The sequence below is a fragment of the Plectropomus leopardus genome, chromosome 5, assembly GCF_008729295.1.
Source record: "Plectropomus leopardus isolate mb chromosome 5, YSFRI_Pleo_2.0, whole genome shotgun sequence".
Classification (NCBI taxonomy): Eukaryota; Metazoa; Chordata; class Actinopteri; order Perciformes; family Serranidae; genus Plectropomus; species Plectropomus leopardus.
The window spans coordinates 30,938,318-30,953,115 of NC_056467.1; the positions used below are offsets into that span (position 1 = coordinate 30,938,318).

Sequence of the window (14,798 nt, forward strand, 5' to 3'; positions counted from 1 at the left end):
AGTCCTTTCTTAAAGCTCATGTAGCATCCCCCCCCCCCCCCCACCCCTTTTTTTTTCTCTCTTTCTATGTACTATTTTTACTTAAGCGAATAACATGGTACATTGTCTGTATACATATGTGCATAGATAATAGAAGACATATGTATGTATGGTGCTATGTAATATACTTGTTCAAAAAAGACAATAAATACAGTTTAAAAAAAAAAAAAGAAAATATAAATCATGATGTATGAAGGTACCAGCCAGTATAAAAGTACTTAACAAGCCTCCTCTTTTGAAACATCAAAGTGATGTTGCCACAAGGGTTATGGTTCGTAATGATACAATACCTGAAAAGGGCCATTTGCTTAATGAGTATAGGCCATTTTATTTTTTGTTTTTTTTTACATTTATTTGTAATCATTGCACTAGAATGAATATAATCATTGCACTATATTACATTTCTTTATTGCACTACAATAAAAGTTATCATTGCACAAGAATGAATGTAATTATTGCAATAGAATACATTTAATTCTTGTTCTGATATGAATGTAATTTTTACATTAGAATAAATATAAATAATATATAAAGTATTTCACAAGAATGAATGTAATTGTTGCACATGAATCTGTAAGTGTCGAAAGACAGTCATCAAACTGTGGAAAAGCAACTGTTACTTGAGTACAAGATATGAGTACCTCTTCAACTACTGCTGAAAATAGGACGATGCTTCTCGCAGGAGGAGGATGGTGCAGGGCTCCTTTAACTCCGTGTGAGAGGAGGAGTCTGAGTTACGGAAGCACCTCCCCACTGTCACATAACAGAGACGTTTCCACATATGTCAAATGTGACTTTATATATTTTAGTATATTCTGCTGCATCGGACACAGTTTGACGCGCCAATTTGTCGCTGTCTCGTGGAGCTCATTTATTACAAATAATGTCCGAGTCCATCAAAAACGTCGCGATATTTGGAGCCACGGGAATGACCGGGCTGGCGACCCTGCCGCAAGCGGTGGCTGCAGGTGAGGAATGAGAGTATAATAGAATAAAATATAATCATATTGTATTTGTACCTTATACTGGTAAAACTGTGTGAAATATACGGGTGTTCTTGATGGCTCACAATTGGTTCTTTACAGGCTGTATGCTGGTATTGCATGCAATTAGAGTTTGCAAAACAGAAAATAAGTAGTGTCTGTGGTCAAAGTTCGTAGACTTAGGTGACAGTATGACAGTCCAAGATCAGCTGAGTCTGCAGTGCTGGTTAATAGCTTTGCATTACGTAGCTGATGATAACAAAAAGGATTCATGATAAATAAAAATCAAGTTTAAGCTTCACAGTGTCAGCTTGTCCACATCTACTTCTGCTGTGGGTGTAGAGCTTGGCAGTTAATGTAATAATGATGTAATAAAAAACATGATGGGAAAGTTTTTATTGCAAAGTTGCTATCAAGCTTATGTTTTTCACTTGTCTGACTTTTGCCGCAACCTTTACAATACTAATTTGTCCTTAAACTTTAATTGTGTGTAAATTTTGATAACAATAATCCTCCATCAAATACGTTATGATATTATCCATATCAAGTATTGGTCAGCGGCAATATTTGACACTGTCAAAGTCCACCGGTCCTACTCTGATGTACACTTTGAAAGATTGTTGATAATGTTATATTTCATGTGATTAATTTGATTCAACAGCATTTTCATTTTCTCTTTCCCTCCTCACCATGTGGAGAAGAGACTGTTGAGCCATTATAGACGTTACATTACAGGTCGGCATTTTGCTGAGTCACAGCAGGCTTTGACAGTGAGAGCTGATAGTAGAAGTTGTTCACTATCTCGCCTTAGCAGGGAGGGTGGGATCACCTTTATGTTTGTAGTGAAGTTAGTACAGGATCTTCTGGAAAAGATGCTTTTATATATATATATATATATATATATATATATATATATATATATATATATATATATATATATATATATATATATATATATATATATATATATATATATATATATATATATATATATATATATATATATATATATATATACCCTGTTTCATGAAACTGATATCATGTCATCCTAAAATTACACTTCAGCCTGGCTAAGTTCACAACAGAGACAGCTATGCACAATAAGCAATCAGGTGAAAGTGACAGGGTCACTATGAGGGCTGCTGACTTGATGAAATGTTAAGTTGTCTCACTTCTCCTTCCACTTCTTTATGGACAATGTTGTGAGATCCTGCAAAATTAAAGGAGAAATCCTATGAATTTAAGAAATATAACCACAGATACATATTACCTGAAATGGCACTAAGCTGCACTGCTGCAGATTTTTTTTAAAAAACTGTAGTTTTTAGGATACTTGACTTGATGTTTATGAATATCACGGTTATGTTGGTGTGAGTAACTGTTTAATTGCCATGTTTCCGTCCTCAGGATACAATGTGACTGTGCTGGTGCGGGACCCTGCCAAACTGCCTGCTGACCACAAGGCATCCAGAGTGGTGGTGGGAGACGTACTTAATAAAGAGGATGTGAAGAAGACCATGGAAGGCCAGGATGCGGTTATCATCATTCTGGGCACCAGGAACGACCTCAGTAAGGCTCCACATTTCAAATGAAAGACACACAACCAAGCAAAAGTTATAAGAGAAAAAAAGAAAACTAACATTTTTTAAAAAAAATCTGTCCATCTAAAAAGAAATTGATAAGCACATTTCATGATACCATACTCAATGTATACTTGAATTTTCTAAATTTTCATTCACACTTTGGATTTTTCTTTGTGGTTTTGAATTTGCTGCCCTCAAGTTGCAGAATTTCTTGTACTGTTGTGTCTCTTCTCAAATGTTTACACCAATTGGTCTCTGTGTGATTTTTCTTTTTCACTGATTGTTAAAGGTGACATGTTACCTAAATGTTCACTTTACTCAAGGAGGATTGTAATTTTAAGTGGTGCAATAGTGTGAAACATTCACTAGAGGTCGCCATAAGAATATGAACTGCACTGCTTATAAAAAGGTAGACAGGATTTACAACGTGACAAAAAATGTGCATGGATTTCTCCACGTCAACATCTCCATGATTCAATAAATGATCAAAAACTGATTAAATGTAATAAATTAACCTGCACAAAAAGCAATATGCAGACAACATGGATACATGATGGGGTTCAGACAAAAAAGCCTCATTTACAGCATCAGGGTTAGCAACAAACCACTTCAGTTTATTACCGAAGCATTAACTTGTAGGTTTAAATGTATTTTTTTGTATTCACTGTGTAATAGAGTAGCTCTCTGAGATAAAGTAGTGCAAATATGTCACCCAGTGGAGAGTGCCAGCGTTTCAAACTGTTCTCAAGTGCAATTTTTGAATATTTAGTCATTAATAATCAGTAACAGATCTGACCTGTGCTCACCAGGTCCAACCACCATGATGTCTGAGGGCACCAAGAATATTATTGAAGCCATGAAGGCTCGTGGGATCTCCAAAGTGGTCGGCTGCATGTCAGGTACAACTCCCTGTTAATGAAAAATTTTAAAAAAGTGGATGAGGGGGTCAAAGAAAAGTACCTTGAAATATATTCTGTTCAGTCTTGTTTAATCATCTATTGGTTTAAGATGAGCAGTGCATTTACAAGAATAAAGAAAAGCGCATTTGACACTTGTTTGATTGCTCTTTCTTTCTGAGAATGATAATGACATTTTTATTGTTATCCTGCAGCCTTCCTGCTGTGGGATCGCACCAAAGTCCCGCCCCGCCTGGTTCCTGTGACAGAGGATCATGACAGGATGTACACAGTGCTGAAAACATCAGGGCTGGACTACGTGGCCGTCATGCCTCCTCACATTGACGGTCAGCAGGATGTGGAAAATAAGAGTTTTTTTTTCCAAACAAAAATGAATTAGATTTTTCAAATAAAAGGCAAATAAGTGCTGCAGATAGCCTATCTGATCTATTTATTTAGGATTAATTGATTCCAAGCCGCACTCAATAATCTTAACAGTTGAAATAGTTTAAAGGTTTTATGTGGAGGATTTAGTGGCATCTGGAAGCGAGGTTACAGAACTGAAACGCAAATAGCCCTTTTATTTTCATTATTATTATCGTTATTATTATTATTATTATGAGTGTGTGCTAGTGTTTGGTTTGTTCACTCTGGGCTGCTGTAGAACAACTCTTTTTCTCAGGTGATTATAGATGAATGAAACATTGATATAAATGTTATATACCAATTCTTCAAATAGATGCCCCAAAATCCTACACACTGGACTTGTTAAAAAAAAAAATTAAAAATTTAAGACTGTAAGATTGTTGACATTAATTTGCACGAATTTGCTCCAAAGCAAAGTTAAGAAAAAAACAAACAGTGAATTCAAACTTTTTTTTGAGCTGTGGCAAAAAGCTACATAGTAAAAAAACCCAAACAACTAAATATTTTTAATTCTGCAACTGCAGACAAAGAGAGAATAAATGCATCTTCTTAAATTTTCTCATAATTATTTTTTCTGTCTTGCTCCCTCCAGACAAACTTCCTCTGACAGAGAGTTACATGGCGACGGAGAACATGCTAAAAGGAAGAGCCATCTCTAAACATGACCTGGGACACTTCTTCGTCAAGTGTCTGTCCACGTCAGAGTGGGACGGCAAGACTGTGGGAGTGTGGGGAGACTATAAGTAATTCCAACAATGCATTGCTGATGCCCTGTGGACAGTGAAGGGTAAAAATGTCCTCCTGACATTGTTCACTTTTCTTAATTTTCACCAAAACATCTCAAATGGTGAGACGAGATGAATAAATAACTATCAAGTCTTTATAGATCCAAACTGCAAGTGTGTTGTGCTGAACCACAAATGCTTCCCAACTTTATGATAACATCTGAGAAGCTATTGCTCTGCGTTTTATATTTTTATACTAATTTCAAGCTTCCAAGTGCCAAACCTATACTGCTGCTTTAGCTGTCGCTGTTTCTGTAGCTTTACATCATTAAATGTCTTTTCACATTACCACTCTTTACTTATTGAATGTTTTGTTTCTTATTGGTGAACATTTTGTCTGTGATGCCTCCTGGTGCTGCGCTGATGTACAGTGGAAAGTTTTTATAGCTGTTGAAAAATAAAAGACTTTATTGTACAAAAGCTTTGCTGAAAGAGTAAAGTGTCATGTGAATTAGCAGAGCTGCAGGCTATTTGTTGTTAGAGTGACAAAACAACAGCAACAATGAATTATTTACTACTCTTCTATAATCTGTACCATTTACATTACGCTTGTAAAACAAGAGGAAATGAGTAATAGAGTAAGTCAGAGGTAGATTGTGTACTCGTTTACTATTAATGTTAGTCAAAATATGTCTGTCTACTTTTGTCCTAAATTACAAGTAAATATAGCTTGTATTTAATCACTGTGAAGAACTGTACTAACAGATCCCAAAAACATATAATACATATCAGTTGATCAGTAGATTTCTCACTCCAGCAAATTTCTGCCAATGATTTCTGTCACTAGACTTCAATCTATTTATGTGGATAACAGTTTGTACTATTAAAATACAGACTGTAAATATCTAACTGTACTGGATCAGTGTTATGAGTCTTTGTTGCGTATTAGTGTTGTTTTTTATGTTGGGATAATAGGGTTAAGTATTGGTATGAAAATAATTGAACCAGCCGTTTTGTCTCCCTCTGTCACTTACAGCTCACCTCATGTGACTCTACCATTTTAAGAGGACAACCAGTCAGTCAGATGAGTGACATGTGTAGCTGTTTCGCAACTCCCTTTGGAAAAAAATGTGGCAAGGTAACCAAGGGCAGATAGCAAACCCCGGAAGTCTATAATTCTTTATTTCAAAATAAAACGTTTTTAAAGCTCCAGTGTGTAGGATTGTGGATATATATTAGGAGAAATAGAATATAATCATACCTATATTTTCTATATAGTCACATGAAGAATAAGAATTGTGGTGTTTTTGTTACCTTAGAATGAGCCATTTGTATTGACATGAAGAGCAGGTCCTCTTTCATTGTGTCCACCATGTTGCACCGCCATGTTTCTACAGTCACCCAGAGCGGGAAAAAAAACACTGGCCCTAAACAGGACCATTTGAGTTTTCTCATCAGCCATCATAGTTCTCCTACAAAATAGGCACACAGATAAAGTTTCAGGTAATTGCAGTCTGCAACCTCACTGCCAGAGACATGTATCCTCTTATAGGCTGCATTCACTTTAACATATAGGCCTACGTTAGTAGAGGTACATGTCATTGCTCAGTATATCGCTTAAAAAACAAAAGTTGGTTATTGTCTAACTGAAAGTTTAAATTTTCTCATGAAAATTTGGTCTTTTCCTAAAACAAACACAATCAAAGTCTGTCTATCAGTCAAAGTTTAAATGTGCTCAATCTAGAGTTTGAAATGTGTACATAACAGCAAAATGATGCAGAAAATGATGACATCGCAACTAGCTTGGAAGCCAGTGGAGGCCCATATGCTTTTTATCCAGATATTTCTTTGATCTAGCACCACTGGAATTTTTTTTAAATGTTAGAGAAGTGGAATTTTGTGGAAATACAAGATAAGATAAGATAAAATAAGATAAGATAAGATAAGCCCTTATTCATCCCCAAAGCATAAATTCAGTCAGAAATAAAAGCAAGAATTAAAGAAGTAAAACAAATCAATAATAATAAGATGCACATGACTAGGATGAGAAAGGCATTTGAACAGAAACTATATAAGAACAACTGAAGACAAATCTAACGGAAATGACAACTGTATGGATATTAGCAGCAAATGTCTGTATTAATACGGCAAAAGACAACATAACAGAGATATAACATAGTACATAACATAGTAAGACAGTATAACATAACATTAGTTACTATAATACAGATGTAGAATGCAATATAAGACATAACAAGGTGCAATTATATTATATTATGGTGGGAAAGTTTTGTTAACTTGGGATTTTATTTTGACAGAAATTACAGGAAGTTGTATTATGTCCTGGTAACTACCTTCATATTTTTTTGACGTCCAATACAACAGACCGAGGAGGAGCTAAAGCTGTTTTAAAGTTGAGTCGCTGATTCTTCATGTGGCTGAAAGACGAGTGTTGGAATTGAGATAGACACTGTAAAGTTTGACATGATGTTCGTCCACTTTTGTAAAAGTTAAGTCTACTGGCCGTTTTCCTCCCTGACGAGTGCTGCTGTCAGGTAAATAAATGAACTTGTCTCAAATAAGAGTGATTTGGGAAACTTTTATTAGAGTTAAAACAACGTCTCCTGTGGACGTGTACATGTGCGGAATCCAGTATTATTTTAAATATATTCTGTTTTTTCTAATGTTTATGACTTTTATTCGAATATGCATAGTTTTACATATCTCTGTCTTCATTTATGTACGGGGATCGGTCGCCTAACATCCTTGTAGAGGTTGTGTATTTTCTTCATCTAACTTTAGTTTAAACATGAATTGTCTAAGACATGCTGACCACAACCCCTATTCAGTAATTATTAGCGTGTTACACACACATTATCGCTGTAATGTAGCGCATTCAAAGAGGACATATGCGGATGGGGATCCCTCTTCTGTCGGTGATGTAATCATTTAGGAATTAGTGCTATGCAAATTACATAATAACAAGTTTAACAATCCGGTCTGGGCGGAAATTAATCAGAGCAGGAGTGGTTTTACAAGTCTACATAATATGTTGATGTGATATGCTTAATAGATCTTTCAATTAATAAGTTCAAAGTATGGTTTTTAACGTCGAATTAATATTTGTATGTAAGCCTCACAAACTTCACTACCCAGAATGCCTTTCGATACATCTCGCCCCCAACTGTAAACCTTGTCGACATGAAACTCAAATCACGGGCGGGAGATAACTGAGTCGGTCGGCTAACGAAGTTGTAGCTTTTGAAACAGAGACTTTTAAATAGTTTTAAATCGCCGACTTATTTGCGAAAGAGTTGAATAAAACTTGACATTACTTTTTCGGGGTCGCAGACAAGACAGGATAACGACATATTAACCAACAACTTAACGGCATCGAGTCAACTTACCGAGGAGAGACGGGAAGCGATTCAACAGGTCTGTTTGCTGAAAGATGTCTTACTTTTAAACTGTTTTAAGTTTACGCTTTACTTAGATAAGTTGTTTAAAGGATTACTCGTTTTCCTCTCGTCAATCAAGATTATTCAAGTTAGTTCATATATGTTGCAAGTTATTAAATGGCCTCGGTCGAGAAGATTTCTGTTTCCCTCCTAATGTTTCACGATGAAGCTAAAGTTTACGTCACAACCCCCACATCTAACTTCATGTTAACACCACTACTGCAGGACTTACAGGGTTCATAGCACACCTCAATGAACGCTTCATTTCTTTTAAGTGACTCGCTTGTTTAATTTGAGGATATCAATTTCGTGTTTTTAGCAGAAATTAAAACTAAATTTAGTAACTTAAATTATCTGTCAAACGATGCTGCTAACGTTAACCACAGGACAGTCAATTCTTTTAAACCCAATGTACTTTATTTATTTCAAACTTTCTTTTCTTGTTTTACCTTCACTATCCTCTGTCTCAGCCTTATCACCTAGAAATAACGTTTATATGCAACTCATTTGAAACAGTGTCACAACAAGGTAATTAAAGCAGTGAAGTAAGATACAAAAGCAATGTCTTGGGCACCGTGTTGCCTGTGTGTGGCTGCAACTTTGATACTTTTCTGTCAAATAATGAGCTGCCATGAAGTTAAAACAAAAGTTTTCCACAGGTTGTCAGATCCCAAAGTGATGTGTTCTTACCCAGAAGTGGAACAACAAAACAACAGCAAAAACAACAATACGTTGATAAATGTAATTATAAACAGAAAAGCAAATCATCCTTATCTATGAGAAGCCGTAATATATAGTTGTACTAGATTAAACTGAAATTGCAAATGGATAGGATTTGATAAGTATTCAATTCCTCCTTCTCTTTTTTGGACTGTAAACACATGTTGTTTTTCTAGATATGTCTGTTGGGCATTCTGGTGTTGTTTTCTTACTTATATTTTTATTTTATTTCTATTTTTTTTTTTCAATTATTTTGCATGTTTAAAATAAAAATCTAATTCAAAATTAAATGAAATGAATTTTCATTAATTAATATACTGTTGAGCCACTGGTAATTTTTTTCATGATTCCTCATAGACTTAATCAAATTTATGTGTTTAATTTAATCAGCATCTTGATATTCAAAGTCTTCTTCAGTAGTGTGAGAGATTGTCAATTTTTACACTGCGAAAGACATTATAACAAAGTGCTAAGTGATGATTCTTAATGGTTTATTTATTCGTTTACAGTTTAAAGATGATCAAGAAGGGCCAGAAGCGTAAACACCTACCAGAGGATGTGGAGGTTTCAGACCGGAGCAGCCCAATCTGGGAGAGCCAGCGCCAGTTTGTGTTTTCAGTTTCACTGAGCAAGTATCAGTGTGAGCTGAAGCTTCGTGAGCCCAGCCTGCGACGGTCCGTTCTGATATTCAACACACTGCGGCAGTCCAGCCTGGAGGCTTGTAGGGTGCCCTCTGTAGCCATGGAGGTGTCACAACCACCTTGTAGCTCCTCGTCTGTACCACAGGAGAGTATTTTCATTGCAGCAAAACACCACTCTGCAGTGATGTGTGCTAACAGCCACTCAGCTCTTGCTGGCTGCCCTCTGGTTTCTTTAAGTAACTTGTCAAATTGTGCTGCAAGTAGGTCTCCAGCAAATGATCACTCAAGTACATCAAATGTCCCTCTGTTGATAAAAGACGAAGATGAAGACTGGGGATCGATGTCCATGGATTCTGATTTCTCCCTTTCAGCTGCCATCTCCTCCATTCTCACTGCACTGGACTCTACCATTGACGGGAGCCCGCAGGCAGCTCCAAGGACACCTCTCAGGTCTTTAGAGAACCTGTCGGGGCCCTCGGGGGGAGGTGAGGCATGTGTCAAACAGGGAGTCAGAGGTTATGGGGGAAGCTGGGAGCAGCAGGATGATTGGAGGGTGTGGGACAGCAGCATGGAGGTGATGGGGTCCAGCTACCTCAGTGATCTCACTGTGGAGGATCTGTTCCAGGATATAGACACATCCCTGCTGGAGAGGGACATGGGAATGCTAGGACTCAGAGGTAGTGGAGGTGGATACCCAACTGTGGATGACCTTTTAAGGTATTTGATGTCTAAGACAGGAAATACTCCATAGGTGGGCTAGCATAAGGAGTAGCTGTGATGCATCTGGCAGCTTTTGTGCAACATGGAAGATATTCCCTGGAAAAAAGGGAGGTCAAGACCCAGTGAATACTATATAGGCAGTAAGCCAGTCAAGGCTATTTCTTAATGTTTAAGCAATGAGTCAGCACATAATGACCTGCTGAAATGCATTTTACTACAGTTTCCAGTGTGACTCAGCTAACCGTAACTTGGGAAGGGAGGTGTGTGATTAGAAAACAAGATTTATTCAGCAAATGAGAAGTGGCCAGCAGGTAAACACTGTTGGTGGCAAGCTCTGAGAGAATGTGATTTAGCTGGCGTTTGAAAAACAACAGTTGAAACACTAATATTATAGGTCAAACTTCTGTGAAGAAATCTTTTGACCTCATATTTATCAAGATGAGTCAGGATTTCAAGTAGCCGTAGCATTCAGGGAAATGCTTTGCTAGTCAGAATAAGAACTGTTATTTTGCTTCGTTAAAAAAAAGGAAAAGAAATTAAGTGTGTATAATTGTCAAAGGCTTTTATTTTATACCCATCCATCATCAGTTATATTTCAGTAACCAGTAGTTCGGAGCACAGTATATTTAAATTTCATTAATGTATCCTGTATCAGCTTCAAAGACAGTGACTCCTTCAATATTGCTCAGTGAAAAAAATGCTTGATGCTACTCAACCAGCTGACTGTTAAACCATGTCCCATTTTTGCGCCAAAAAGTGTGAAACTAAAATAGTTTTAAATGTTTTCTCTCTGACACGTGGTTCTACCTACACTGTCCAGCAACTCAAAAAAAATGTATATATTTGTGTTTAAACTGAATTTTATTCAAAGAGCCTTTACAGTACTATGATAATATACAACACATCCTCATGGCCACTGTTGGTCTGTTACAATGGCTAAAGTCACAACCATGACACAACAGCCTCAGTAGTACAGATGTGATATTATTGATCAGTCCTGGTGTTAAGCCTCATTCTGTGAGCCACATTGGCTGATGGGAGTCTGGATGGTGCTGACCTAAACCCTGTGAACAGTTGTTCACAAATCAGTAGGTCACTTTTTGCTTGTTATAGTGGGGTCCACATGTTTTGTCTGCATCTGAATTTTTTTGCACTTTTGTTAATAATATACATTTCTAAGTCATGTGAGCATGTGGTGTTCTGTTCTGTATTTATTAAGCAGTGGTAATATTACAGGTGAGATTTGGCCAAATTTTTCCGTTAAAACCCATGAAGTGGAGTCTGATTACATGTTCTTGTAATGTATTGTCTAACAGAAAAACACATAAGGAAAGGTGTGTTAACTGTAATTTGACCTGTTATATTTGTGCATCCAGCATTTAACCCAACGCTGCTGAAATGTGTGACAGGAGAAACGCAGAGATGAATTGAGGAAGCACATGTTGCCTGTTTGTCAGGTTTTTGAACTTGCTTTCTATGCAAAGGTCCTTTTGTGAATAGCCAGGCTGCAGTCTAACTATTTATAAATGGCATGTTTTGTGGACAAGAGAAGTAATTTAATGTCACATCCTATCTGAAGATTGATTCACTAAAGGTATATAAATGTACCGTCATGGCAGTTATTTACTTTTATTTTCTGTACAAATATTTTAATGGCTATGTTTTATAATTGAGGGCAGAATGCCTGGACACTGTATTTTTTTTTTAAAAGAAGGCTGATGTCTTTATCTATACTGACATTTTTAATAAAAAAATGTAAAAATGAAATTGTTCTGTATTTTCATTGTTTCACATGATTTAATTTTAAGTTAAAAAGTGTCACACAGGACAGAATTGTCTCTTACATAAAGCTAATATATTGCATAAAGTACTTCTCTGCAGATTAGGGTTGTAGGGATATACCTGTTTTAAGGTATACTGTGATATGAAAGTTTACAGTTATCATTCAGTGTACTTTTGCATATTTACAATATTGAAAAAAATGCAACTGGGTGGAGAATCTAACCTTTTAGTTATTTTCAGAAGGGAGGCTTTTTACTCATACTTTGATTGAAAAAATAATGGTTTCAAATCCTAATTATAATGATAAAAACATTTGTTCAAGCAACACTAGCCCCCGTTTTTATTTCTTGAACTTGGGTCATTCTGACTGATAATAATAATAATAATTCTGTAATACTGTGATACTGTGAAACCGCAATATTTTCTGAGACGGTTATTGTATCGTGAAAATCTAATACTTTTAAAACCCTACTGCAGATATTTGACAGGAATGGGGGAAATGAATAGGGTGAAACAGATGGAAACTGCACATAAACAATACTTTGGTGACTTAAACGCCATCATTTGATGCTCTTTCATTTATGAACCTCTAGAACAGCTACAATATTTAGAGAATCATGAAAGTCAAGAGCATTACATTTTGTAACAGACAATATGTAAAACCAGAAATATTTCAGTAACGAGTCAGTTTTTGCACATCGAAGCTGACCTGCTACCAATCTATCAATCAATCAATCAATCAATCCTTTATCCAGACTCAGGGTCCATACAAAAAAGACAAAACATCACATACAATAAATACAGTAAAATCATGTCATAAAAATAGTTAAGTTAATATATACTAATGTCGGACAAAGAGACAACTATACCAGTGTCTCCACAGCTGGGATTGGTGACGTGTTGTGCTAGTCCTTATGTCGGACAGAGCTAGAATAATTTTATTCTCAGAGCCCTTAAACCAGCAGGTAAATTTATACATGAGATTCCTTAAAACAGCTTGGAGGGTATTAATTCCTGCAGCCACAACCATTTCACTGGCACTACAACACTTGGGTCTCTGGAGTGATATTCTCATGGCATTATTATAGCCACCTGCAATCTCTTCAAACTTGTCTTTTTGTACTTGAACCACATGTGAGCAGTATAAAGTGGTGTGCAATATGCTCTGAACAAAGATACCTTCACCTCATTTAGACACATACCAAATTTACGTAAGAGTTGTTTTGCCTAAGCATACATCATCTGGCACTGCCTCTGAATATCATCACCATCTGTCATTTCTGCTGTTATGAAATGTCCAAGATATTTCACCCTATCACATACATCAACATTGTTATCAGACAGTTTAAAGACAGGGAATTTTAGAGTTTTGTCCTCTGTGGATCTTCAGTTCATGACAACACTCTTATTAGCATTATATTTAATGTCATGCTCCAAACCATATACAGAGCAAATAGTATCATCATCTGCATACATCATTCACAGGAATATAACCAATCATGCATCCAGTATTACATGCTTTTAGTTGGCCAGACAGACCATCAATATATACATTAAAAAGAACTGGGGACAAAATTCCCCTGTGTCTCACACCATTACCAACCCCAAATGGGGATGAGACACAACTGCCCTGTTTTACACGCATAGTCTGGTGGGCATATCAGTACGCCAAAATTCATACAATATATTTAGGAACCCCTTTTTGATTCAGTTTAAAGAACAACTTTGCATGATTCATACGATCAAAGGCTTTAGAAGCGTCAATAAAATACATAAGGACTGGAGATTTTGACCTCTATAAGCTTTGAACCCTTGCCAAGTCTGCTATCCTGTAAAACACTTATGACGTTCAGTTCATTTGGACGTCATCACTATCACACCTGATTCAGAAACCTACAAATAGTAGATAAGTTGAGCTAAGTACACAAAGACTGTCCAGGATGACGGTAAGCTACTGATCAAATAAAACTAAACAAAATTAGCTGACAATCTGCAGTTGTTCTCGTTCCAGCCATATCCCAAATAAACCAGAGCTAGTGAAAGTTAACATGGATTCTTGTAGGCAGCTTCACCCACGGTCACTCCCCACTATAAGAAAGCAATCACTTTGTCTCATCCAAGGTGTCTGCAAATCCTTTAAGTATCTTAAATTCAATATTATAAATATTAGGCCTAAAAAGTCATTAAATAGTCTTTGGTTTCAATTGCCACAAAATGTGTCAAGCTCTTCTGCATGATAGTTCACATTTCTAATGTTACTAATCTTAAAGACTTATTTTAATGCTTGCTGACACCTGATTTGAGCCCATAAAACACTTCATTTCTTAAGGTAACTGAAAACTGACCCAGTGTTTCGATTCTGCTCTCAGGTCTCATACTCTTGAGAAAACAAGGAACCTTTAGCTGCTGCTGGCTGCTATGTCCCGATGACTTCAGATTCTAATTGTGTAACTCCCATACTGCTGTCTTTTTGTTTCTTTTCATTTTTGTTTTTGAAATTTTATGTCCTTGCATTTGTTGTTGTATTACTTGTATTGCTTTTGTTGTTGTTGTTTTTAGTCTATTTCTTTGAATTATTTTATACTGACATTTTATACCCTGCATTATTTGCCCTCTGGCTTTAATTTGATCCTAACGTTACCCTGGTTTTGTCTTGCTTGTGTTCATTTGGACTGTTTGACCTTCTGTTTTTGTATTGCCATCTCTGTATCCCACTTCTGCTTTGCTTTGTTTGTCAAAGCACTCTGTATAAGACATGCAAATTATTTTTTGCTGGATGAGTTCATGGTGACTATCTCAACAAAGACAAGGAGGACATGATTATA

The 14,798-nt window shown here is 36.4% G+C and overlaps 2 protein-coding genes across 3 annotated transcripts; both read left to right on the plus strand.

Moving 5' to 3' along the window:
• Positions 1-801: 801 nt before the first annotated feature.
• blvrb (biliverdin reductase B) lies at positions 802-5,132 on the plus strand. Its single transcript, XM_042486648.1, has 5 exons — positions 802-1,007; positions 2,430-2,591; positions 3,415-3,504; positions 3,717-3,848; positions 4,520-5,132. Exons 1-5 carry the CDS (start codon positions 923-925, stop codon positions 4,672-4,674), a joined length of 624 nt encoding a protein of 207 aa, XP_042342582.1. The 5' UTR covers positions 802-922; the 3' UTR covers positions 4,675-5,132.
• A 1,908-nt stretch (positions 5,133-7,040) lies between these two features.
• On the plus strand, positions 7,041-11,726 carry sertad3 (SERTA domain containing 3). Of its 2 annotated transcripts, XM_042486264.1 has the most exons (3): positions 7,041-7,207; positions 8,004-8,087; positions 9,340-11,726. In XM_042486264.1, the coding sequence occupies exon 3, from the start codon at positions 9,347-9,349 to the stop codon at positions 10,220-10,222; it is 876 nt and encodes a 291-aa protein (XP_042342198.1). In that variant the 5' UTR covers positions 7,041-7,207; positions 8,004-8,087; positions 9,340-9,346; the 3' UTR covers positions 10,223-11,726. The 2 variants fall into 2 exon arrangements, with proteins under 2 accessions (XP_042342198.1, XP_042342197.1); XM_042486263.1 differs by lacking the exon at positions 8,004-8,087.
• The last annotated feature ends 3,072 nt before the right edge of the window (positions 11,727-14,798 follow it).